General features: G+C 39.5%; 1 protein-coding gene across 1 annotated transcript in view; it reads left to right on the top strand.

Annotated features, from left to right (window-relative positions):
- The window catches only part of HMCN1 (hemicentin 1), a 202623-nt gene that overhangs the window by 29796 nt on the left and 144830 nt on the right, over positions 1 to 27997 (top strand). Inside the window, exons 2-6 of the mRNA XM_055815315.1 lie at positions 3670 to 3740; positions 7788 to 7946; positions 8447 to 8569; positions 21493 to 21664; positions 23410 to 23516. Coding sequence (XP_055671290.1) covers positions 3670 to 3740; positions 7788 to 7946; positions 8447 to 8569; positions 21493 to 21664; positions 23410 to 23516 — 632 coding nt within the window. The remainder of the gene's footprint in view (positions 1 to 3669; positions 3741 to 7787; positions 7947 to 8446; positions 8570 to 21492; positions 21665 to 23409; positions 23517 to 27997) is intronic.

The raw sequence follows: 27997 nt of genomic DNA, 5'->3' as shown, positions 1-27997 counted from the left end.
CTTGCTGTGTCTGTATCGGGTTTTTCACCTTTCACACAATTGCCAGAGGACTGGGCACAGCTTTGGAGCAGGGAGCAGTGGGAAGAATTTAACAAACTAATCCAAAATATTCCCAAAGTATTGGTGCATAAAAATGGATTAATACTTTAGCATCAGAATGAACGTATTCTGTTAGAGTATTTCATGTCAATATTTGCCTAAAGAACTAATGAAACTTTAATTTTTTTTTTCTTCTGCTTGGAGTGTTTGCAGAGTCTGGTTTCTGAGTATATTCTGTATTTAGAATACTTGCTTGATTTGAGGAATGCCTGAATTATGTGCTTGACTTCTGTGTGCAGTTACTGAGACTTTGGGGTATTTTGGATATGGATAAATGTGCGATGAGACCTATGAGTTGACAGGCTATATGTGTACTGTTAAAGATGCACAACAGTTGTGCCTCCCCTGCTTTTCTCGGACACCAAAACCTATTCTGAGCACTGATACATTGGTCTTTCTTTTTGCATTGTCTGCTGTTTTTTGTTAGCTTGACTGCATGCTTTTTATGTCTTGGCTTAGTTTGGTGCCACAAAGCTTTTAAGCATTGTTTAGATGAAAGCTTTTACTCAGGGTGAACTTGTACAGCGTGGTACTGTACAACTGCTAAACCCTTTAAGTGTCTTCAGAGACTCTGTCTGAACTCAGGCTTCACAGCTAGCATCTTGAAAGTGCTAAGAACAGTTCTCCACCATGGTTTATGTCGTTCTTTAACAGTGCTGTAGTTTAGCATTGCACAGGCATTGGGGTCTCAGACCCACTTCAGGGCACTGGTTCTACAGAGCCATGTTCAGGTTGATGACTGCAACTTGATTTAGACTTCACAGTTTTTTGGGTTCTTACCATTTCAGTAATTTAAACTTCTATAATAACTTTCTGTTGTGCTTGGTGAGAGAACTTGCTATTCTTTCCAAAAGTCCTTTTTGGAAATAGCTTCTAGCTGGCAAGTAAACTTTAAGCACTTCTGGTAATTTCTTCTCACGTCTGTCTATTCTGGATGCTTTGAAGGCCTGTGTTTACCTGCACTGATGGAACAGTCTTGCTTGGGTTGTACTTGAGGCAGCAGAATGAAGATAAAAGAAGATTAAATTGGTGAAGGCTATTACGGCTTCTTTGGCAAGCAGCCCATGAGCTGGTGGCACAACAGCATGCGAAAGACAGTAGATGCTGGGTTTCTTGGTACAAGTTGGTGAATGTTCATATGATGAGAATCAGTCACATCACCATTTAGACTGGAACAATGGGCTTGTAAGCTACATGGGAAGAGTGCTGAATGACTGCCATACAACCGAGCAAAGTTCGGATCATACGGATGGGGGAAGCAATGCCAGCCTAGAGTTGGCTGGCTGTCACCATTCCAGATGCCTTCTGTATCAGTGATTAATTAGTTTAGTGGCTGGCAAACTGACTGTAGCTGTAGGTTTACACAAAGTACTAGCATGACGTAGAGGGTTGCTTTCTGACGCTGGGGGTGTCGGTGCCATTGTCCGTTAGAGGAGGTCATGATTCCTGAAGATGTGAATGACCCTATTCAGTCCTACCTGGGGCCTTGCTTGATCTCAGGAGAAGCTGATGAGCTCTGCCTTGGTTGCAGAATTGCCTGTGGACATCTGCCCTCTGCACAGCTCCTGCAAAGTTCTCATTTCTGCCCTGACACCAGGTAACCCTCTACTTGATGCCGACTAGGCCACGCTCCCTTTCTAACCTCTAGTCTGGTGCTATTTGGAAGACCTGCTCTTTGCTGAGCTCACACCAGAGGGCGGCCAGAGCCTTGGCCGGCGTGGTCCCTGCGGGATGCTGGCACCGGCTCACACTTGGCACCCGCTGGCGCTGCTGGAGCGAGCCCCTGCTGCCTGCCGAGCAACAAGGCAGAACTCTCATCCGATCTAAACTGGGTGTGCTGTTGTAGCTTGGCTGAAGTAATGTTGCTTTTCAGATCTTTATTTTATAGGGAAAGAAAACCTCTCCAAAGGATTTACTGCTCTAGAATTGAAAAATGTAATCCCTCAACTGGTGGGGAATAATGGAGCTTGTGGTTTTACTGTATGTATAAACCCCATTCTATTACATACTTTAGAACAATGGTTGGCAGGGGATGGATTTGAAGTAAACAACTTGGAGGTAGCTTTATTACAGGTGTTTGGCTTAAAGAATACTCAAGGGAGGATGGTACCAGGTGGAGTGGTAAGAGTGTGAGCATGGCAGGATGATGTAGAGGAACCATGAATCCTTATAATTGCTCTTTTCATGATATTTGTGAATGTTCTTTACTGCTATACAGAAGTAAACTGAAGACAGTTTAATATTCTAGGAAAGGTTTTGTGTGATCTCGAGTGACTTTCAAACAGATTAAACCCTATATTTTGCAAAAGGCACTTGTAAATAGAGCCCCCCCCCCTCCCCCCCAGCAAATGCATGGTGATTGTAGTAGACTTTAGCAATGACTGTTGTTAAACTCCAGTGAAATAAAACTTTGGACTGCTTAAAAAAGGAAAATGTCTAGATTATATGGAAGATAAGTACATATTAACTTTTACTGAGCTTGGAACGTGCTGCATGGTCTGCTGAGGCCGTGCTTCCATGCAAGCAACAGCTGTATTAAATTGACACCGCTGCAGTTTCATGCTTTTCTTTTACTCTGACAATGTAACTGAACCCCATTTTGTGTGCTGGTACTCAGCTGATCTTTTAATGAGTGGTTTGGGGCATTAAACTAGTAGAAATCTATTCACTTCTTTTCTTTTTGTGCCTGTCTTTCTATTTATTTATTTATTTTTGGCTTAGCACCCTGACCGAGCTTGCTGAGTTAGATGAATGCCATTACTGGCGTGAGGACAGGGCAGGAATGCCTGCCTAGGCCAGGGAAAGAATGAAGTGCATGAGTGCCAAGACAGATTAAGGTAAACTCTCAGGAAATCACAGCCGTAGGAAAACAGCTGGTTGGAATCACATTTGATACCAATTAGGAAGGCAATTGTTGAAGGGGCAGAGGGAGGCTTGTGGTACAGCTAGTGTGGTTGGGAAATGCTCAAATATGTGCTGCTGTTGCTTACACAGCCCAGTCCACAGCCCAGTTGACTCCAATGCCCTTTTCTCGATATACAAAGGCATGGCAAACACAACAAATGGAGTTGATTCTGTTTTCATTCTTTCTGGCAACTGCTGCTGGATATGCTGAGGCTGGGCGTTGGGCTCGCAGGCAAGAGATGTGAAGCTAGTGTGCGTATTGTGTTCAGAGAGGCCTCTCCTTCGTGTTCACCTACACAACTGTTCCTGGAAAAATACAGTGGGTTTTGGTGCAGCCGTGTTTGTTTCAAGGGTGTCTGTTCCCTTCCGACTACTAAGAGCAATTAAATGATCGGTCAAAATCAACTGTGAAAGAAGCACAACACAGAACGCCTATAAATGTTTAAGATACCTAGGAGTTGTTAATACTGGAATGATAGGAGATTTGGAATCACGGATTTCAGTACTGGGTATATAATTTCATTCTTCATGACTCCTTTCTGTTAAATGCTTGTAGTTTCTCTATTACTGGATTGTTATAAATCTGAAACAGTTAGCTCTTCAATTGAAGTTGTCTTTTGATAACTTTGTGTTTTTCTCATATTTTCCCAATTTTTTTCATCCTAGAAATTGGTCCAGTGACGATAACTACAGATCCCAAGAAATTTCAGTTTGAACTCAGGGAACTTTATGTTCAGGTGAGTAACTTGTTACTTCTCTATGTGGTTCTAGCAAAGGCCCTGTTTCCTCCCTCTACTCTTTCCTCTCATGTTGATGTTTCTGCTATAATGCTTCATCAGGATGTAGGCTGTTAACCTCTGTCATTTTGCCCGCACAAACAGCAATCTTCCTGTTCTCTGATCACCTTAATGTATGATTATGGTTAATTATTTTGTCTTAGCTTACATCATTGTATGGGGACTCAATTCAGTAACACAAGAAAGAATAATTAGATAATGCTAACATTTTTTGCATTTTAATTAGTCCTGCCACTTGTTCGTAGACACTTTTATGATCTGTTTTACTGTGTTCTGGAACTTATTTCCCATGAAAACTCTTCATTACTTTAATGAACTAATTTAGGTATGAAAAGATTGTAAGCCCCATCAAGTATTACTTGGGTACTGCCTTCACTGCCATGTGTTACTGAGCACCTACTGCTTCAAAGGCATCGGGCTGACTCCAGTACTCATCTTATGCACAACCTGTGAACTGCTTCTGTAGCTGTGCGTAGGAGACGAGTGGCAGTTTTTGAACTAGCACACCAGTGTGTCTCCCTTGGTGGACTTTGCCTGGGTGAGAATAAACCACAGATGACATCTGGATTGGATGATGGAAAGAAAGGGAAGTACTGGAATGGAGTTACCCTTACTGAAAGAAAAATATGATCCTATTGTCTTTTCTAATCAAGCAAAATGCTTCTGATCTGTGGAGAACCTTGCAGGAGTCCGTAGTGCCAGACAGACTCTCCTTTAGAACCTGGCACATGGTGTAATCCCTGTAATAAAATACTTTTTGAAAGCCAATAGTGCTAGTTTGGGAAGAATAAGTAGTTTACAAGTTGGCAGAAAGATAGAAATTCAAAGAAAACAACAGTAAATTTTGAAGGTGGCAGAAGATGCCAGCTATTTTCCTTTTCTTCTTCATAGGGGAAATTTAAACTTTAAAAATCCTTCCAGTCTTCAGTTTTTTGTTTTCTAAATAGCTATACTGGAAAATAACAGCGGTTTCTAAAAGGTATATGACTTAGATAAAGCTTTTAGGAATTTAAAACTCTTCATTTACAGGCAAGTTGTTTTTAAGTTACTGCTTAATGAATTTAAGGCTTCTTTCTTTAATCCTGACGGATTGCATATTTTGTAATTACTTTCAAGATGTGCTTATTGAACAAAATTAAGACTTTCACGGACTTGCATTCATTCATTATGTTGGTGGAGAGCCAAAATATAAATTAAAAAAGTTATTAGAACAGGACTGATAGATCATCTTGCAGTAGGTCTCCCAGAAAATGAACACTTTGTATATGTTTGTTATTAGTATTTTTTCTAGAAACACAATTAAAAGATGTAAGAATTAATATTGTGAAAGTAGGGGAAGTTTTAAGGTAGGTTCATTTTGAAATAGGGTGTGAAGCAAATATTCTCATTAATGAACAAAGCCAAAACTAAAGTGAAGATAAATTATTTTAAGGAGTATTATATTTATACATATATATATATATAAATATATATATATTATATATTATATATGTGTAACATATTAGACCAATATATGTTGATCTAATATGCTCTCTGGGAATACTGCAAAACTGGTCCTCCCTAGACATCAGGATAAGCCCAGCCCTTGTTTTCCAACAAAACTATCTGGTCACAGAATGATTGAAGGGTTTGTACGTGACATTAGAAATAGGCTTTTGGCTGGCATTTGACATTGTGTAAAAATTAGTGTGGTGTGTGGGGTTTTTTTTGTTTTTTGTTTTTTTTTTTTTAGTTCAGTGTATTCTTGTATTAAATACAGTTTTCACAATGGATGTTTATTTACATAAGCAATACACTTAAATCTTGTCTATATAAACCCATTTCAAAGTATATTCACTAGTTTGAGTGTTACATGATCCTGTGAGATATATATGTTAACGCACTTGCATCAACAGTTATGAAAGGACCTTACCTGAGTATTTCTCAGTGTAAAAATGACTACTTAATGGAAGTAGTATTAAGAGTTGTTGATAACACTTTTTTAAAATCAGATAATGAATTTATGTATCTGTAAGTGGTTACAAGCTATTTAAGTAAATGGTTATGTAGCTATTAAATTAAGACATAAGAAATGTGAATAGTATCAATTAGCTCAGCTAACAACCTAAACTTCTGTGTGCCTATCCAACCTGAACGGAAAATGAGACTTGCTGAGCTTTCTTTGTCTTTTCAGAAAACTTCACAAGGCAATTGTAACCATATTTAATTGCAGTTAGGAGAGAAAAGCAGGAAACATTTAAAGGAAGATTGTTGTCTTTTTTTTTTTTTTTAAATGCATTACATTTCTCTTTCATAGTTCTGTCTAGCTGCCTTTTGAGAATATCCCTCTTCTGTGTTATAAGAATAAAAAATTTTGTGCTTGCTCTCAGAATAACCATTTTGTTCAGCAGTGCTTTCCTGTTATATGTAGAAAATAGATGCTGCCATAGAGAATATTACATGAGGCAATAATCAAGCAGGCCTGAAGTGGGAATAGATTTTATTGTTCCAAGTAGGTGTCTGTAGAAATTAGCTATTATCTTGACTTTGCCTACAAAGAAAAGCTTTACATGGAAGAGTCTTTTGCTGAATATGATACTCACTTTGTGAGAGCAGGAGACAAGTAACTGGGATATGCTGAGCTGTCCCATAGGATTGTATAAGCATTGCCAAGATAAAGTTTTGACGTGTGTCAAAAATGTGTTTGGAGAATTATCTCTTGAGTTTCAGGCTGTCTGGAGTCTACCACTTGCTTTTCCCATAAAAATAAGACTACATTCAGACAGTACTGACTTATAAAAAGGACATGGTAATGGCGTACGTGTTCCTTAACGTAGATGAGAAGTTTATTCATAGTCTTGTATGAAATAGGACTAAAAATACTGATTAAAAATCGTTACTGACATGAACGTTTCATTGGGAAGAGCTGAAATTCCTGAGGACTGGGGACTGTGGGAGGCAAGGTTTTTTTCTGGTTTATATGTCTATGTGAATGTTTAACCTCAAAACATGATTTTTTTTTTATGGCATCTCAGGAATTAAATTTAGATGCAACAATTGCATTATCATTTTTCTTCCTTCCCAGCATGTGATTTATATGCAGGTATGTGTGAAGGCATGTTGATTGTAGAAATAAAAGAAATAACTTTTATATTTAATCCTGAAAGTGCAAAGATCTGTTGCTGTTTACAAGGGCAGTTTATACAGTTTGTTTTCAGCTCTTTGGAAAGTTCTGTATTCGGTATGCCAGTTGATATTTTTTTTTTTTTTTTTTTTTTTAATGTAAGCTGAAGTGAACTTTTTTTTTAAGCAGGATTTTCCTCTAATTCTTGATTTAGGAAAAGAAACTGATCTTTTCATACAAAGTTAGTCATACTTGGAAGCATTTTGATTGAACACATGGTCTGAAAAATCTCCAGATGTGCAGCTGTCTACTTAGCAATACAGGTCACCGAGATCACATCACCTGTGCCCCTCTGCTGAGCTCCTTGCGCTGGCTGCCCTGCAGTGTTAAGTTTAGGTCAAGTTCTTGCTGTTCTGGTATCTAAAGGTCCTCCTGGAGCTCATCGCTGCTCAGCTGAGATAATTTCCCATCTGCGTCTATGACCGTGACCTCCCATGACTGCTGCGTACCACCAGAGCAATTAAATTGTCAGCCAGTAAGGGAGCGTGTGAGTATAGGAAATGGAGCTGTCACAGGAGCTGGAGCTAAACAAAATATGATGCTCTCAGAAAAGATAAGAGTGACTGTGACACCAGCTGTTTTCAGGGCTAACCACAACCCTTCCTTTGACTTTGTTTTCCCTAAGGAGTTCTTGCAGTTGCTGCTTGTGAGTGTGAGTGTAGACAGCACTCTGCAGAAACCATACAATGCTTAGGATGATAAAAATGAACAAAATATTAGAAGCTGAGAAAGCATCTGTCCTGAATATCCCAAAAGAAAGTAACTTATTTGGTATGCTTTTTTTCCTTATAATAATGCTTTGTTTTCCTTCTAATTGTCAACAGGGTGGTGGAGACTGTCCAGAGATGAGCATTGGGGCAATAAAGATCGCTCTAGAAATTTCTCTTCCTGGTTCTTTCATCTATGTATTTACTGATGCACGATCCAAAGATTATAGACTAACCCATGAAGTACTTCAACTCATTCAACAGAAGCAATCACAGGTACAGAGGGGATTTACATTCTGAGCTGCTTTATGTATTTCATGCCCTGTTTTATCCATTTAGAAGTGTAAAATTCTTCTATGTGAGATTTGGAGGGGACCGTAATACTACTATTCTAGGGAAATCTTTTTTCTAAAAATAGAAAGTTAAAAAGGAATATTCCTTTTAATATTGTGAATTAAATATTGCAACTGAATCTTCTACCAGTGTATGTATTCTTGGTCAGCTTACCACTTCATGTTTTTATATTGTTCTGAAATAAGTATTCTGTACAAGTGCTGATAGATGAGTATAATTTCTAAAGTGATTCTTGTCTCTTCTTTTTCTTCTTCATTGCTTTTCCCCATCAGTGGTGAGTGCAATATGGTTGTCCTTCATGCAGAGTAATGTGAACCCATGCCAAGTGACACGGTTCTTCTGTTGCCATGCCTTACGATGTTCTACTAAAGTTTGCACCATGTGCTAAATGACCTTTTTTATTATTGTTATTTTAAATATAGGTAGTATTTGTGCTGACTGGGGACTGTGATGACAGGGATCATATTGGTTACAAGGTCTATGAAGAAATTGCTTCAACGAGTTCTGGTCAAGTTTTTCACTTGGATAAAAAACAAGTTAATGAGGTAACTTCACTTGAGTTCTGCAATATATGGGGAAAAAAAGGTAGGGGCTTATACTCTATGTTTTTAAATGACCTGAAAGTGAGTTAGGGAGCATAAGGGGAATTTCTAAATGTTTTACTATTGGTATGCGGACTCTGTTTCACCTTTCTCTTCCTTCTTTTTCTGTCTGCTGTATTGGGATGCAATTCTGTGACTCCTGTTAATGGTAGGGAAGTGTGAACTGCCACATCCAAACAGAACTTCACCAACTTCCCTCTACCTGTGCCAGGAGGAGAGCCTTTAAAACAAGGAGCAGTTCTGTGCTCTGAGTAGCCCAGTGGCGTTACTGCTCTGAATGAGAGTGCAGTATCAGCTTTAAATGAGCATTTTGTTAGCGAGCAGAGGATTGCTAATAAGCCTGGCCAAAAATGTTCCTCAGGTTATGGACAGATAGGTTTGAGCTAGCAGGCTTCCATTGTTTACAAATTAACTGTGGTACCTTTTTCATTGAAGTTATTGTGTCAATACTTTTGACAGCTCTGCTGACCTGCTAGTGATTGTGATTACTGACCCACAGTCTGGAATGACTATTTTCTTTGAAAACTCCAGTGAGCCATGGGCAGGAATGAATTTCAGTAGCGCATGAGAAAATAATTTGGACGGAGATGAAATCACATGTTAGTTATCTGGGGAGCTGGAATTGTTTATAAGTGTTGTAAATGTTTCCCTTTGACTTCCTGGTATAAGCAATAGTTGGATGAAGTTTTTTAATAAAAATTTACTTTGGTTTGTTCCTTTTTCTTTCTTTACTAGAATTTGGACAATGACAAATGTTGGAGATAAATTGCAGTTTTCTACTGTTGTTGCCTAGGAAAACTGAAGTTCTTATTTGGGATGTTGTAAGGTATTGGCAATGATGTGAAGGTGATCAAAAAGAGGAACTTCTCAGATGATTTATTCTCCAAAATTTAGATGGGTTAAAAGTCAGAGGAAAAGAAATTCACTGTTGGGATTGCACAGTTACTGACTTGCATTTTGCAATTACTTGTATATGAAGGGTAAAACTTCTTTCTGTGAGACTCCATGAAACCCTTTTATATGGAAGGATCGTGATACTGCCAATGCTCTTTGCCAGGACTGAAGTTTTAGGATAAAGTTTTGTTTGATTGTTTTGGTTTTGGGTTTTGCGGCTTTTGGGAGGCAGAAGTGAGCAGAAAAAGCCACTTGTAGGTGCTAAGCAACACCGTGTTCTTAAGTGGAGCTGGCATGCACCGTTTTGTCGGCTGGCTGCCCGCCTCTGCTTTCTGAACTTCTAGGCACTTTCCTGTTTCTAAGAATACCAGCTTCTGCTTGAGTGGTTAGTCTGCCTTTGAATTTTGAGGAAGGTTTGCAGCAGGGGGTTTCAGTAGCTGCTTTCCCCTCCTTCCTGCTTCATCTTGGCATTTCCTCGGAGCAAATAATAGGCTCCTCATCTGTGGGCTAGACAGCCTGTGGCCTGCAGAAGAGCCAGAGATTGATATCAGCAAGTGGTGATATCAGTAGGTGCTACTCTTGCAGGGTTTTTTTTGAGGGGGAGGGAACAGCACACTACTTCATATAATTGCATCTCCTTTCAATGGCCATAGGCTGTAAGAGATCGCCTAGGTAAAAAAAAAAACCAAAACAAACAAAAAAACCCCACCTCTAAAATCACTTTCACAAGTCTTCCACAGTAACTGCTGAACCATTTGCATTAAACCCAAAAGACTCTGAAATAATTTTAGTGATCATTGACCTTACATAAAGCTGTGTCTGGGCTAAGGGACTGTGAAAATTAGTTTACCAAAATGCTGTCATCCCAAATAAAACCTTTGCTGCAGATTGCGGTTCTGGATCAGAAATCCTATGTGCAAGGAATGTATCTACCAGTGGATGGATGCAAATGAACAGGAGATGTAGTAGTAATTTGAGTTTGTTATAGCCTTCAGGCAAAATTCAACAGAAATAAAACTTGCCCTCTTTATCAGAGTAGTCAATGATGTGTAAAGAATGAAGTTTATAAATCCTCAAACATATTCACTGTTTGGGGTCTAGAGACATGCTGAAGTGTAGATTAGGAAAGAGCTACAAAATCACTGACTCTAAATACCCTGCCAAACCAAAGTCTTGTTTTGTTAAAACATTTTTTGATTGTTCTACCCCCAAAAAACCCAAACAAAGCTATTTTTAGTGTATGAAGTTTCAAACCATTACTCTCATGCTTGCCCTTTGTGCATTAAGTGGAGAATGAAGCAATAGTGTAAGCTAGCTACAAGGAAACACAACAAAACAGTACTTGATACTTATCCAATGCTTGTGTTATCAAGGAGGCTAAGAAGGCTTTCTGCTTTTTTTCACTTCTTAAGAAGTTGTTATGATCTCAAATATTACAGTTAACTTGGTCAAAATTACTGTTGATTGACAAAACTGTGTTGGGTTCAGTCCAGCGAAGTGTAAAATATGTAAGTATCTCCACTTAATTACTGAATGAAGCGCTCCTAATGGTGTGAGGGGAACATCATATTTTGACAAGTTTGCCGTGGTTTCTGTTAATTAGATTAATAAGAATATTCTTAAAGCCCAAAGCACAAGTTTTGTCCTTACTATCTAAAATTCTTCTAGATATTTCCTTTATTTGGAGCATCAGGTGTAACATCATCTCCAGAGGTAACTATACTCAAAACCCATGACAGGTTTCTAATAGTAAGAGGCCAAATAATTTGGTAAAATTTGGTTAATTATCTGATTCCGGGTTTATAAGGCAGGAAAAGTATTTAATGATCAGAGTCCTTAAAAGGGAAAGGTTTACTGTTCAAATTTTGAAGTTCTGCTGCTGTTAACAACTTCAAATTAAGTTGTCTCCTGCTCTCTAGTTTTGAGATTTTTGTCCTATTGAATTAGTTCTAAAATGGATGTCCTTTCATCCCAAAGAACAGTAGCGTTCTCGTTTTGTCTTCGATGTCTCTAGGTTATTATGTTTGTTTTATCAAAGCATTTAAGTCCTGATCTTGAAACTTACTTCTTTAGGGAGAGATCTCCTTTGCTGCTGTGAGGTTGTGTAGGCTCAGGGCTTAATTTGCAATAGTTGCTCAAAACTAAAATGCATTGAGAATACTCATTGAACATTGGTTAAATTCTCCTGTTTATAAAAATACAGAATTTGTTCTTACCATATCCAATTTTATTCATCTTTCCAGAAGGTACTAATTTTGACCTGAAGTTATATTGCGCCACACTTACTCCCGTCATAATGGAGTACTGTAAGGAAATTCCTGTAAATTATTCTGGTGCCCAAAGGTTTGTACTGATGCCAAAACTGGGGTTAAGATGAACAGTGATGATCAGCATAGTATGAATTTTGTACAGCTTAAAAAAATAGTGGAGATTAGTTATTGGTGGTTCAGATCACGCCTCCAGGCCATTTTGATTGTGGTAAAAATGAGTCATTACTGTGTGTGACAAGCTGGACTGATCAGTATGGCTAAAGCTGGGAGTTCACAAGAAATAAGCTAGTGCGTAGTAGTAGTTTTCAGTTTCTTTTAATATTGAAACACTTACTTGATTTTTCTTATTCTAACCTTTCTATAAGAAGGAAAAATTTTCCCTAGACTGCTTAAAAATACAGCTTTCTTACTGATTTTTAAAGTAAGTAAAGTTAAATCAGATGTTCCATATATAGAACATTGATGGGAGGAGAACTGAGAATGACTGTGAAGGAGACTGGAAACATGGCGTTGGCTTTGGCAAAAAAAAGGGGATATTGTTGACTTCAAAGGTGGATGAGACTAGGTGAAAAAGGGTTTGGATTTTGGGTGACAAGCCTGTGAATTAGAGGAGATTGGGAGGGGACTGAAGACCGATAGGGCGAGACTGGTAATGGAACATGTTAAAATGAATGATGCAAAAGGGGTCATTCTTGTGGGGAAGGTGCAGAAGCTTGACGTCTGTAAGATGATGTGGATCTGGAATGGAGTTCAGTATTCTTCACACTCATGAATGTTTTGCTGTGAACAGAAGTCTCTTAAGCCCACTGAAGAACACTCTATTTCTCCTGGCTGTTAGTCCTCACAGAGGATGGCAACCTAGAAGTTGTACCTACACGGCTCAGGTTAGTGTCAAGGGTCTGTAGTGTGTGTGAACCAATCGTATGTTGGATGATGCCACATGAGAAAGCAATTCTAAATTTTGTACTGCTTTGTTAAAAATGTAAAATGCCCCTCTGTTGCTTTACAAGAATAATAGGAAGGTGACAAAGTCAAAAGCTCAAAATTACAGCATAGAATTAAGGTTTCTTGCATAGCTCTATTTATTCCTTTCTCTTCTCTCTGTCCCAAATAGTCAGTATCCATTTTCACAGAAAAAGAAGGAATGGTTTCATGGAAGGCGTGGCTGAATGCTGCCTTGGAGAGTATGCTTCTACTCTGAAGACATGTATTGTACAGTGAATGCCAAACTAGGAAGGGGAAAAAAAATTTACAGCTGTCCTTTCTCTGTCTTGTATTGAACTTGGACTTTCTGGGGGTAAAAAAGTGATCATCTGTGTAAGGATTGTCATAAAACAACTGGAAAAGGATGTTTTAAAGACATTTGAAAGCAGGCAGGCTTAAATCTTTTGTTTGCTAGCTTTGAAGAGCTTGAGATGCAATGCTAAGGAACTTTTCAGTTGTGTGTTTTTTATACGTGTAATTATACTTATATATATATAACTTACAATTTATTTTCATAGTAGAATTTTCACATGCATTGTCTCATTCATAATGTTAGACATGCATTTAAAAAGCATTATTTTAATATTTTTCACTTTGGTTAGAAGTATTAGCCTACATATCCTTGAGCAACGGAACAGTTAACTTCAAATCCTGTTGCTTTGACTGTTTGAGAAATATTCTTGAGACGCAGGATAAACAGATGGGAATACAGACCATGCTCCATAGATTTTCCAGGTTTCAGTATGCATTCCAAGAAATGACCTGACATCAGGGCAGGTTGCAAGAGCAAATTCTCTGGAGAAGTATTATGAACTATGTCTGTATTTGCCCTTCCCCCTCTAATAATATTAATCAAGTCCTATTTTGGCAGAACAACAAAAGCTGCTGTTGTTTTTGGGGCTTTCTGTAAGGGTCCCCAAAGAAAAAAAAAAAAATCATCTACTTCCAAATCAGTGTTACAGCAGTATTGCAAACCTCTTTGGAATGACAGGGTTGGGAAATGGATCTCCCAGAATTGCCTATTGAACTTTGCAGAAAAATTGAACTATACAAGCAAGTTAATGCCAGACTTAAGGCAGCTGGGTCGTTCTGTTGCCTTCTATTTTCATTTCTGAACTTGAAAAATTCTCAAAAACTGAAGTTGGGTTCTACTCTGAATTGAAAGACCCTTGCTTGCTCTTGCTACTCTCTCTACTTCTCATATATATACTTGGTTTAAAACTGAAGATATTCTTGCTTTCTTGTTTCTAAAATGGCAGTTGCACAACCTAAATCTTACCTGGAATGATACATTTTATTTAAGGGCAATTTCTGCTCTAAGAGAACTCTAAAGTAGCCTCAGGATCATCAACCAGCCTGCATACAGTTAATAAACTGAAATTTTAGCTAAGGCTTACAGCACTTGCTGTAGTATCTAAGTACTTCATTGCTATATCTGTTTGCATAATAAAAATAGAAATGTGGTGGTGATTCCCTTGTGGTTAAGGAGCGTAAAGAGATTAAGGTCCTGTGGTTAATGTAACAACTTGGCAGTTACGCAAAGTAATTGCAGAAGCAATAAAATACAAGAATGAGGAGAGAACCCTTGTCAACTTAGTCAATGTTCTAGGAACCAGAGGGTCTAAAAATCATACTTTGTATAACTATATCGGTATGTTTTTATATAAGGAAATACATTTCCATATACCTAAGGTCAGGTACAGCTGGTGTGATGTGTGCTTGAGTGCCCATGCCCAATGTTTAGTGTTGGCTGGGCTGCCCTGAAGATCCTGAGCCAGCCCCACTTTACTTTGTATTCACAATAGGTCAAAATATAAAATGTGTATGCCTGCTCTTCAGAAATATTACAGTTTTGTAGCCCTAATTACTTTTGTTTCATAGATCTCAAAAGTGGAAGACGTAAACTCTTCTTAAGACTATTTTTTCCCCCAATGTAACAAATGGTAGGAGGTACTTATTTTAGAATCGCGGCAGTGGTTTGTATTCATGTCCTCATCTGACTACCTAGCAGTTGGAATGAAAGAAGGAAGACCAAACTCTCATTAAAGATAAACTGGGTGAAACAGCTCAGCTGACTAACCCCTACCTCCTTTGGAAAAAATCCATGCTGACAGGACCCTGTCACCTTCCACTTCAGGTGCTCAGAAAGATAAGGAAAGATAATAGAATTAAGTGTGTGTATTAAGACTAAAAGATAATCAGAAATAGAAGAACCTCATGGTGTGCTTCAAGATCAGCTAAACGTTCTCATTCTGTAAGATACACAGATGGAAGCCTAGTGTTCTTGAAATTTGTTATGCATCTGAGATGAAACTGTGGCAATGCTCCTCTTTTAATTTTACATCTGTTCAATTAGCTAAATTATCAAACTACAGCAGATGAGTAAAGGTGTCTAGGAAGCTCTTGTATAGTGGAAGAGTGTTTTCATTAAGAACAGAACCCAACATGGTAAAGATTTAAAAAAGAAAAGTCTGAGCTCTTTGTTCTGGGCTCAGATTGGATCTTGGTAATGTTCTAATGTTTGTACTTCTCCAGAACTTGTTTTCGTTGCCTGCAAATTATCTGGTTGCAGCAGGGACCTCAAAACTTAGCATGTGCTCAACCATTCAGTTGAAAATTCTCTTAATTGAAATTCAGCTGGCTTAAATTGATCTAAAAATCAAAGACTGAGGGTTGCTGTTTTTTTTTTTTGTTTTTTTTTTTTCTTTGAAGCTGCTGTTTTGAAGTCTTCTGAAAGCAAGGGAATGTTAAAATTGGTTGGGCTGTCTTTGGATTTTTTGTTTTTGCTTTCAGTGTGTGTTACTGCTTTAAAGAAATGAGACTAACTGTGTTAAGTTCACATTTACATGCTAACTCAAACCTTAAATTGGTCTAGTAGATTTGGAAAGTTCTTGAAGGAATGTTCTTATTTGTAAAAAGAGAGTAAAAAATGGGAGCAGAGGGGGAGGTGGGTGGAGATGGAGGAAAATGTTACCTTTGCTTTTGGAAAGAAACTGTAATATTCTCTATGTTGAGACTTCTTAAAGAATCTAGTGATAGCGATTTTGGTGGTCTTTGGTCATGTTAGCACTATTTTTATTTTTTGTATTTTTGTGCAGCGGTAGCTGTATGTTCAAAGAGTTCTGTCTCAGATGTATCATCTCTCTCTGTCTTTATTAAAAAGTAGTTTTATTGAGAAACTTCCCCAGCTGCACTGGGAAATGCCATAAGGAATCACATTCAGTACGCACCTCTGGAAATCAATCAAATCACTGTGATTTACAACTTCTGGAATGCGTCATCTTATGAATGCATACAAACTTATTTGTGTTTTTAATGCAGACATCTGGATCATGTCGTGGTAGTTCAATTGCACTTTAATTTTGACAAAGCATATGGAAGCTAACCCCTTGGACCCATGTTTTCCATTATTAACGGAGTCTGAGACAGCTGAATATGCGCCCATCGGGTTAGATTTTTGACCTGATTTGATTGTGTACCGATGAACTATTTACTTGATTTTATCAGGGAGGCTTAGCTCCTACTTCTGGTAAGGTGTATCCTCACCTTGACAAAAACCAGCCTGGTCACATGCGGTGAACCCTGTGCTGGATTGTCTTAACAAAGGAACCAAAACCTAACGAGCTGATTCCCTTGCACACTCAAAAATCATTGATGCCTGATCCCTGCCGAACATGCCCAAGAGGTGCTGACAGTCCAAGTAGCAGCACAGTTGCCATGTGTGCTGGTTGTTTTAGCAGTGGACCTGTGAGGAGCTGGGGTGCAAGGCAGGCTCTTCTTTTCCCCGGGCTATTTGAATTGATGTTGGTATTTTTGTGGCAGAGTGTTGTCTGAATTGACTTGATGGTTAACTGAAATGACTTCTTTGTCATTGACAGGGGAGAGGAGTAGAAGACTGGATTCACTTTACTGAAAATTCCTTTTCTAATTTGAAAGCGTTCTTTATTCTTCTCTTAAAGTACACTAGACTGCTGTGCATCATTAAATAACTGTTGCTTGTGTTTCTAGTGATAGGCTAGAAGGCCTTTTATAATTTACCTTTGAAGGAAAGTGAGCTTTTGGAACAATTTCCATGGCTTAGCTCTCCTGCCTGCCAAAAAGGATATCTGGGGCTCGTAAAAGTACTCGTTTTGATTAGATTTTTGTTTTGAAATAAATGGTTGCATGCTGATAAACTTCCCACTGGAGAGCTTTTCCGCTTGCCTCCCAAGTTTGTAGAAGCAGCCTGGTCTTGCAGTGACTTGAAGTTAACTGTGCTGTGTGAAAGTGAGATCTGTTGTAAAGGAAATTAATACCATGTAGTAGACTAAGAGTAATTAGGGAAAAAACCCACAACAAACACAAAAAAAAGTTTTAAAGCTGGAAGGACCCACTTTAAATCCTTTTGCTGAATTTGTGTGCTATGGAGTTTTTGATGACTGGTTTAAGACACTTTCCTCCTCTTTTGAGTTGTTTTTGATCCAGATCCTTTTAATTATTCTAAGATTTTAATGGTCTGGCTTGCAGCATGACCCCAGAAACAGGTAAGTAGGGGCAGTGAACTTCAGGAAGGAGAATGAGCAGTTGCAAGGAGAAAAGAGGATTTTTTTTTTTTAATGCTGGTTTCACCTCAGAAGCAATTCTTCTACATGGCTGTACTCGTGAACAACAACATATGAAAAACAGTATATAAAACCTGAGCACCCCAGGGAAGTAACTAATGGCAAGATGACAATTTGGCTCCAGGTGCATTTTATATCCAGAGTGACTGCTGTTAGGCATTGTTTTGTATCTTTTGGTAAGAGCTGCTAGAATAGTGTCATTGCCAGTACTCTGTGTTGTTTTTTTTTAAGATGGATTTTTCTCATTGCAGTTGTTGTCAAAGGTGAACAAAGTGCTTTGGGATTACTGAGATCATGTATGTGTGTATGCTCTCAATTAGTAAGTTTATAATTGTAATTCTAACAGTCTTAAATCCTTTCACATTCAATGCAGGAACAGCTTAGAGCAATCTTGAACCAATGTCTTGTGTTGGTTTATAATGTGGGGAGATGGTTTGGAAGCTTTAGTAGTGCTTGCAGATTTACCGAGGTAGAATTGTGTGTGTTTTCCACCTATGATGTCTGTTCTAGCTGATTTTCGCTGTGAAATAATGGCTTTAATAGAAAACTAAGCAAATTGTAGAGAATCCTGTCTTGTGAGGCTGGAGTGTGAGAGTGAGCTAAGCTGCTGAAGGCTTGGACCTTTGAACCCTTCCCAGGCACGAGTAATAAACCAGAACTGGCCCAGGAGCGCTGAACAGGTGGGTTGGCATCCTCACCCTGCCGGCTCTGCTCAGGGAGAAGCACGGCAGGTTGGTCTTCATGGGTTGGGGATGAAGTAATGATGATTAAGGACCCCAAAAATGTGTCACAGAAGCTAAAATTGTTAAAAACTAATTTTGTTGTTTAAATGAAAAGTAGTTTTGGAATGACACATAAAAAAACATAAAAACCAATAATTTTGGAAAAATTCCCCTGTCATATTTGTGTTAAAATGGCGTTTTACCAAATTTTGAGCTATGTAATATTAACCCTTCTGAGCTTAAGAAAGAATTGAGTGTATAAATATCAATGTGATTCCAATTCTTATCTATATTGGCAAAGCTCCTGCAACGATATTTACCTTGTGACTTGATTTATTTTGCTTAAGTCGCTTGAAATGAATTTAAGCTAGGCTGGAAAATTCCTTTCTTCTGAAAAATTCGTGTAGACTCATTAATGTTTACAGGTAATTTAAAAACCTACCTATGGACTTAAGATCCTGGCATTATAAGGAAATTTTTCCATACACCTGGTCCAAAAGTAGTGTTGTACTCATCTCAATATATGCAAGTAGAAGAGATTGACATTTCTTTTGGAAGCGTTTTGGACCCAAATATGTAACTTCTAGAGGTAAAACTTAAAATAAGCTGGATCTTTTTGAAGCCTTGTGATTCCTGTTCCAGGCCTGTCTAAAGCAAACAGAGTTGCTGAATAGTTGATGGCAGTAGCTGTTGCAGAAACCATATTTCTCTCTTGGGTCACATTACTTCAGGGACTTTGAGTAGTACAGTTGATTTTACTGTGATTTTTGTATGTTTTTTTTGAAAGTATGCTTAAGTACCTTGCTTATGCAGACCCTTGTGGAGAGGGCACACGACACTGTTACATGGTCAGTGCCGTTTCACTTCACAGTGTGTTGGGAGCATTCAGCGTGTCTCACGTGAGGCATTACTAGGAGTGGAGGGATAATAATTTATGAAAATGTCCCCACCATTTCAAATGCATTTTGAACGATGCCGTGCACTTGCTTAAACTTCTTTCACATTTACCCAAAGGTTGCTGGACATTCATAGTATAACATGTAAGATCCATACGCTTTATTTAAAACAGGCTGCAATCTAGTTTCTGTCACAAAGCTATCTCGCACAGAAACCTATGGTATAACTCATTTATTAATGGAAAAATTATGCCTAACAAGTCAAGGAAATGAGGCTTTTTAGGACCTAGTGTATTGAGTCAGGTCCTAGACCTAAGGACTTAAGCTTGAGTCCCCCATTGCTGAGGGATGTCATGTCCAGGTTAGTTTATTGTTGGTTTCGAAGTCTTGTGCACCAACCAGTTGAACTGGCATAATCGAAAGCTCCTTTAGAAGATGTTTCGGAATGCAGCCGTGGTTAACTGTAACCTAAAGTCATGATTCAGTATTACTGTGACTCATACTCGCAACGTCATACGAAACCAACGTTGCTTCAATGGGATTAAAAAAAAATATGCTGCAGCTTTGTGACATACAGAGCTGATGTAGTATAACTTTGATAGGCCAGGTTTTTTGGGGGGGAGTTTGGGTTTTTCTGATTGCTGCAGGTTAGCCCTGGCTAACAGCCGAGCTCCCACTCAGCTGCTCCCTTGCTCCCTGTAGCCACAGGGGGAGAAAATAGGAACGACACGAGAAAGCTTCTGGGTTGAGATAAAGAGAGAAATCACTTACCAATTAATGTTAAGGACAAACCAAACTCGACTTAAGGAAGATTAATTTGTTGCCAATTAAAAGAGATATTTCATTACTCATTCAGGTAGTGGGAAACAGACAAGTATGAATACCTTTCCCAAGCTCAGCTTTGCTCCTGACTCCTCCTCCCTGCCCCACTGCCACAGGGGCATGGAGGCTGTGGTCGGTACATCAGGTTTTCTCTCTCTCTGCGGCTCCTTCCTCCTCACATTCTTGCTTTCCTTCACTGTGGTCTCTCCCACAGGCTGTAGCCCTGTCAGGAAAAATCTGCTCTGCTGTGGGGTCTTCCACCGCTGCAGGGGTATCCCCGCTCTGCGTGGTGTCCCCTCCGGCTGCAGGAGATCTCTGCTCCAGCAACACGCCTCCCCTCCTTCCCTCACCTGGGTACTGTAGGGCTGTTTCTCACACTCCTACCCCCACCTACATGGCATTTTGCCCTTTCTTAACCACATTTCCGCAGTGGTGCCAGCAGCATGGCGGGGGAGCTCGACTGTGGCCGTGGGGGTGCTGCTGCCGAACCCTCTGGGACTGGGCCGTGTCCAGTGGGGCAGCTCCTGGCCTCCCCTCACAGAGGCCGCCCTGCTGCCAGCACCTTGCCACCGAGACCAACCACATGGATAAAGCAGGTTGTATAAACAAATTTTATAGTAGTGTCATCTGCCTGTATTATTCTGATTTTATACTTGGGCAACATACCATCTTGCCTCCTCTTGCCTGCCACAAACCTGAGGTAAAACCTGTGTAAAATGCTCTGGGAAATTTGGCATCACTTGTGTGACCCTGTTTCTCTCAGGCCGGGTCATAGTATTAATCTGACCAGTATGGTCTGGTCACAAGGTTTTATCTTCTAAAGTATTGTTACATTTTATTCTGACTTGTATGCTGTGTCTAATATTAACTCATATTAGGTGTGTTAAGGGAAAGTAATTTATAAAAGTCCAAAGATGGCAGTTACTCAGTACCTCTGGATAAGGGAGTTTTCCTCCTTGCTTCAGGCAAGTAATCGTTAGTTGATGACCAGAAATACACATAGATTTGTATCCCCAGTTCCATTTCAAAGTGTACCTGTGGATGTTGCATAGTGATGTATCCAGGTGTCTGTACTCCTTTAAACATCACATTGATCATGGCTTCAGTAGTATCTTCTATCAAAACTGTGTGTCTTTTAAGTATTAGTATTTTTTTTTCATATATTTGCCCTAATGTGGCAAATAAGTCTACTCACTTCAGAACTGATAACTGCATTGATAAGACAACATCGGTTTGGTCCTTGTTTTTCCAGGCTGTCTGTTTTGTCATATTGTGTATATCGATTCTCACATTGGACAGTAGAAGTTGAAGCATACCTTTGCTTTGATGTTGGTGCTTTGTTTCCTGTATATTCCTGGCATGCTGTCATCTATTCTTTCTTGTGCTTTTGTGTGTTCATGATACAAGTTGAAATCCTGTTTGTGCTGTCTCCAGAATCTCTTCATTGAAACGGATGCATTGGGTTGTATTAGGCAAGTCCTTTCCCACTGTGTTTACTCAGGGTGATGTGGTAGCTGCGTGTCATCGGACGAGAGGATCATAGGTGAAGGTAGTGATCTTCTCTTATGATAGAAGTTAACGTGGAATCTCTACAAGACAATAGGGACAGTACTTCAGCAGAAAGTATTACAAATATACTGTTGACAGTATAATAACAACTGTTATTTTCTCCTCTAGGTGTTAAAATGGGTTGAAGAAGCAGTTCAAGCCTCCAAAGTGCATCTCTTGTCTACAGACCATTTGACTATGGCTGTAAATACTTGGCAGATCCCTTTTGATCCAAGTCTGAAAGAGGTTACAGTGTCCTTGAGTGGTCCTTCACCATCAATTGAAATTCATGATCCATTAGGTGAAGTAGTTTATACCTTCTTTTGTGGTAATAAAAAAAGTGAATGAAAAAGACAAATAATTTCTACTGTCTCCAGTAGGGAAGGCCATGTTTGTGATTCACAAATGTCTTTCACACTTTGAAAGCCAGTATCAAGATTTCAGATTATTTTTAAATTAAAAATAAAATATCTTCAGATATGTGCACTTCTGATATTTAAATTGTTCCCAACGTTCCTTTTTTTTTTTTTTTTTTTTTTTTTTGACTTGGAGGATACTGGAAGTCCTCCTTATTCTGATTGCTTATCCCCTTTGTCTACTTTCTTACCGTTTGTCTTTGGATTCCAAATTTCTGGACACTTTTGTTTCTCATGCATTTATGTAGTCACTGAACTGTTATTTAGAGGTTATACATGATCGTTATTTTTTGTGTAGTGAAAGGTAACCTAAGATCTGGATTCTTAGAACTATGACAGCGTTCAGGATCAAACCCTGTCTCATGTGCCCGTCTCTACCTGAACAGCGTGTGATGGGGAATGCAAGGACAAATTTGGATGCTAATTTGTAACTGAAGATATTTTGAACAAATCTGCTGTTCATTGTTATGTTGATGCCTTAGGAATCTGGAACAGCACTCCAGAAATAAATCCAGATCATATTATGAATTTTCTGAATGACTTTTGGCTAAGGATATAACTTAAGTTTTAGTATTTTGGAAATATTCTATGCACAGGATGGGTTCCCTGCCATATAATCTGATCTGTCCTCCATTGAGGCGTTCGTATTTGTTCACAGGAAATAAATTTGCTCAGAATGTCTCTCTTCAAACCCTGATCACGCACAGTCCTGAGTGCAACCGTCAGGCTTAGCTGAAGCTTTGACCCCATCTATTTGTTTTCCTTTTTCATAGGTCAGCTTCTAAATCCACATAGTTTCACAACAGTTAGTTGAGGTCTGTCTAATAAGGACTTAAAAATTGACGTTGGGACATCCCATTCTTGACTTCACCTTTCCCTTTAGCACTCTGAAAGAACCAGATGTGTGTTTAGTGCTGGTGGTACCCTGTAGTCAGCCTTGAGAACAGAGAACCAGCTCCTGCATACAAGTATTCATGTATTCGTGTGCATGGGCGTACATATAAAGTGTGGTACAGTGCAGTATGAAAACTTGTATTCTTCTGTTGCTATCTATGACATCTAACAGGCTAAATTCCCTGTGAGGATCTTGTAAGCATTCCCACCCTTAGTCATGTGCTAATGCCTCTCTGCTAGGAGAACCTGGCTTATCAATATTTTCACTAGTGGAGTTTATCGTGCTTGAAATAGGTCTAGAGGATGGAAAAGTGAGTGGGCTAGCAGCTGGCAGGTAGGTTAGGGTACATCTGTTCTAAGATCTGCTTTGAGGGAATTTGCTTCTGTGCTGTCTCCTTTCACTGAGAGATGGGTGTCTTCTATGAAGAAGAGAATTTGTTTTGCTTACAGTTTCTGGGTTTCCCACAGCTCTGTATTGTTGCAGACTGTATTAAATTTCCCAAGTGAATGAAAAAAATAAAAATGAATGAACATTTTTAGTATTCTAGCACATCATTTTTATTATCAAAATTACAGGGAATTTTGACTGTTGTAAATGTCATTGACTGCTAAAAAGCAAGTAGGTCAGATATCAAGAATACATCAGCAGAGAAGAACAATATTGTATTTATGCTCTTTTTTTTTTAGGCAATACTGTATTTACTCAATACTGTATTTACTCCCTGTTTTTTTTCAGGCAAGCAGATCAGTAAAGGATCAGGACTGAACGAATTGCTAAATATCCACAATTCTGCAAAGGTAGTAAATGTCAAAGATCCAGAGCCTGGAACATGGACAATTAAGGTAAAGTTATTGCAGAAATCATGTCTGACTTGCCCTATAGCTTATAAAGGGATTCTATAATGGTTTACTATGTTATTGATCATAGATGAGCTTGTTATAATAAATGTCCTTTCTGACGTACATGTTGCAACATAGTCGGAAGGCAGTAGTATGAAATTCTTATCAAGATGATAACATATTAGACATTACTATATTAAGTCAAATCCTTAGGTCATCGTTTTGCTTTGGATGGAAAAAGGATGAAGTGAGCACCAAATTTCTGGAGTCCGGTGAGCAGACATGTAGGAATGTAGGCACAGGGGCCGCTTTGCTGTGTGTAGCATGTTTGGAGGACTGAGGGGGAGAGGATGTGCACTTTGCAGGCCAGATTTCATTAGCAGGTTCGCAAAGTCAATAAACATACATCTAATTCAAACTCCTTATCAGTAAATTATGTAAATACTATAGTATATGAATGAATTTCTTTGTGTGAGTGCTATCCTAGCACACAGGTTACAGAAAGGACCCTGAAGAATTTGGAAATGTCAAGAAGTTAAGATCAATATGATTAGCAGTAATAACCAAACAAGAAAGGATCATTAAGGCTGCTGAAATGGTCTTCTCGGAACTGACTGTAGCAACTTAGCGTGATCCCTTGATCAAGCTCCCTATGCCAAAGGTTGTGGCTCCTACAACAGTTGTAGGAAAGTTACCAAGTGTTTGGCTCAAGGCTCCTTACACTGAGCACGGTCAATATGCACTGAAACAGATGAAGAGCAATTGTACCTACTTGTTCTGAGAGTTGTAGCGAGCAGCCAGCTCCTAGGTAATGATACGTTAATATACCTGCTTCTGAAAGGAAAGAACAAAATGTCTTAGTGATGAAAGGGCCACAAAAAACTCTGGTTCTGTGGGTTTTTCTCTGGGTGTCAGTGCTGGTTTCAGTGTTCCCCCCGAGTGCCATATCCTGGTTGTGAGGCACGTGGTGAGCCAGATATCTAAATGCAATAACCTGTAAGACCACTCATAACCTGTTGCGACACAAAAGACGTGGCAGCTGTGAGCTGAAGCTGGTGCAACTAAAATCTTTACTGCTCATAGATCAGTAAATGTGTGCATGAAATAGGTGTAAATCGGGTCCAGAAAGTGGCTGCTTAGATCAGCCTTATAGTATCATAGAATGGTTTGGGTTGGAAGGACCTTAAAGATCTAGTCCAACCCCCCTCTGTGGGCAGGGACACCTTCCAGTAGAACACGTTGCTCAAAGCCCCATCCAACCTGGCCTTGAATGCTTACAGGGGTAAGGCATCCACAGCTTCTTTAGGCAACCCATTCTAGTATCCCATCACCCTCACGGTAAAGAATTTCTTTCTAATAGCTAATCTAAATCTACCCTTTCTCAGCTGAAAGCCATTCCCCCTTGTCCTATCACTACATGCCCTTGTAAAAAGCCCCTCTCCAGCTCTCCTGCTGGGCCCTTTACTTACTGGAAGGCTGCTAGAAGGTCTCCCCAGAGCCTTCTCCTCCTCAGGCTGAACAATCCCAACTCTGTCAGCCTGTCTTCATAGCCTTAACCCCTAATTTAGCAGAGAATCAAGTTAACACAGCGTGTCAGGCCAAAAATTGCATACCTGCAACCATAATATGGTACAGGGATGGGCATGTTCTTACTATAATGTCGTAAACTGGAAGATGAAGCTTAGGACTTGGCTAGACTTAGGGAAATGTAGGTATTCATTTTGTTTTATGCTGTGTTAATTATGTCATTTTAATGAACTGCACAAAACGTAATTGCACCAAATGTGAATGGAATGTTAAAACCTTAAGGATGGTGCTATGGGTAAGATAGTATTTAGTTAAACTTGAGAACTAGCCCCAGCATTGTTTTTATGGCTGGATACTGATGTTTCAAAATACTTGAAATGGATTAGCTAACAACTGACACCCCACTACCACACCTGAAAATCTGTGCAAGGCTGTTTATGTAGAAATCACACTATTTAAGTGTTTTGTGGACAGATTATCTTTGAACAAATAAAGCTGAACCTGTACCTTGAGCTAGTTCACAGGGGGCAGCATGTTGTGACATGCTGAGAGTAGGGGAGAAGAAGGGACATATAATGAACTTTTTACATCTTCTCAACCCTTGTGTAACTTCGGCCTAAACTGTCTTGTGCTTTGTCTTATTGTATACTTTATGTAGGTAAAGGAGCATGGTCCCAGCTTTCCTAAATTGATGTGGCAACAGTCATATTAGTATAGGTCCCTTTCAACTGAACTATTCTCGTCTAGAAGTATAAATACTATATTGTCATTTTTGGAGGGAAAGGCACCCATGTAAGGAACTTTTATAGCAGAGTTCACAATGAGGTGTGCTGAATGGATGTATGCTGCATATTGGCCATGCCATAAGCGTAGAGGTAGTTTGAAAAGGATTATTAATTCATGTACAGCACTGTAGGAAACTATTGATACTACTGCAGAACTGGAACTAGAAAAACATGTTGAACTCAGCAGCTTTATGGAGAATTATTTGAATGTCTGTCTATCCTTCAGGACCAGAAATGCCAAAAGACCTGGTACTGACACAGCTTGGTGGTCTGGTGTGTGTGTGTAGTAATTTTTTTTTATGAATATATATATGAAAAAAATGGTTTACATCCTGCTGGACTTGGTAACATCAGACATACTGGATACTGAGAGAAGTTTTCCACAGTCAGTGCCTTAGTGTTCAAATCTGTAGCTGGTTGGAGTCTTAAGTGTGCAATCTAGTAAGCATTCAATTTCACGCAACAGAGAAACAGAGTGCAGGAAAAGCAAAAGCCCTTGGTGATCTCCCCCTGGCCCTGTATGGCTGTTGCTAAGCTGAAACCTTTTTGGATGTGAGCTGAGCCATGTGGAACTACTTGTGTATGCCTGCACTCTGTTGCTCAAATTTCTGGATTCCAGGAATTGCCAAGAGAGGAGCTTGCCACTCTTATGGGCTCAGTGTGTAACATCCTTCAAAGCTAATAAGCTCTCCTAAAGCTGAAGCTGGCACCCAGCGTGGTGCAAACTGCCAAGTGGCTCAGCTGGAGGCAGGCCAGCATGCTCAGCTAGATGCAGACCAGTCCTGGCCAAAGCATCAGGCTGCTCCTGCAGTAAGGGGTTTTAATTTTTTTGGTTTTGTCTTTCTAAGCTCAGCACAATGCTGTCTCCAATTCTGTGGAGAATAAACCATTCAAAGTTATGTATTTTGGGTTTAAAAAAGCAAAAAAAGTCCTTAATATAGTTGACATATTTTAATTAATTTTTGTGAGGAAACCAGGTCTTAATTAGGCATCTACAGAGAGCTTACATAGGTTTTTGTCACCAGAAGTGCAAAAAGCTATCATTTTAGTATGATAAAAAAAAAAAAAAAAGAAATCACAGTGAGCTAAACAGTATTGGCCACTACTAAATCAACTGGAGAATGATCAGTCCAAGCAGATCCCACTTTGATCCACAAACAAGTGTTAGTGCAGTGTCAAGTGCTCAGTGAAGTCTTTAAATTACAGCTTTGAGTAACACCAGACACGCAGTATGCAACCCAGTTGCCTCCTGTGCTGCAGGATGCCTCTGGTTGCCTTCAGCTACTTCGGTTATGAGGGCAATAAACCTGTGCCCATATGTGTATATTACAAATAAGTTCTTCTAGCTCTGCCACTGTACCCTTGGTCTACAAGGTGACAGGAGCCTTGAAAAGAGCAATGATGTGAGATGAGCACGCGGCTCCTCTCTTCATGGCGTTTCAGCAAACGGGAGAGATTTTGTGCAGAAGGAAGGGTACATCTTCAGTAAGATGGTCTGGCTGTTACATGTGTTCTGTGCACCTCCGAGCTAGCTGCCAGACTCCATTTAGCTGCCGGTCCTGCTGCTGAGATACCTACCAAAAGATGGGCCTCAGCAGGAACAGGCTGACTTATTTAAGAGAAGAGGGAGTATCAGTTTGGTTTTGCTAACTCCCTTCCACGAAGACGTGTCCTATGGACTCCTCTTAGTGTTCTTTGGAGGGGTTTGGGAGGCATGCAACATCCTGCAAACAACACTTATCTGCACACTCCAGGACAGCAGCGTTGGAAGGCAGGAAGAGTATCTAATTACTCCTTAAAGGCCTTGCCTGCCTGTGTTTGCAGTCGAAAAGGCCAGTGAGGGCTGGAGAAGTCATCAGCTGCAGTTTTGTTCTGTGGTTAATCATTAGGCCGTAGCTTTTTCAGCTGGGCAATGCCACAAAAACTTTCCTGCTGTGCAGAGTTGAGTGATCATCTGTGTGACTGAGAAAAGGAGATGAAAAGCAATGAGAAATCAGCAGAAAATCTTGTCTGTTCTTGTAATGCAGACGGGTTTTTAATGACTGCTGTTACTGCCTTACACCTGTATAGCCCAGTGCAGCTGGTTCAATGGAGTGTGATAACAAACCAGTCTGGAGTGGTCTCCACTGAATGACCACATTCCTTACAGCCTCATTCACAGTGTGTCTCCAT

This window comes from Falco peregrinus, chromosome 10, assembly GCF_023634155.1.
Source record: "Falco peregrinus isolate bFalPer1 chromosome 10, bFalPer1.pri, whole genome shotgun sequence".
Lineage (NCBI taxonomy): Eukaryota > Metazoa > Chordata > Aves > Falconiformes > Falconidae > Falco > Falco peregrinus.
The sequence above is the reverse complement of the archived record's forward strand: the minus strand, read 5'-3'. Positions and strand labels throughout refer to the sequence as shown.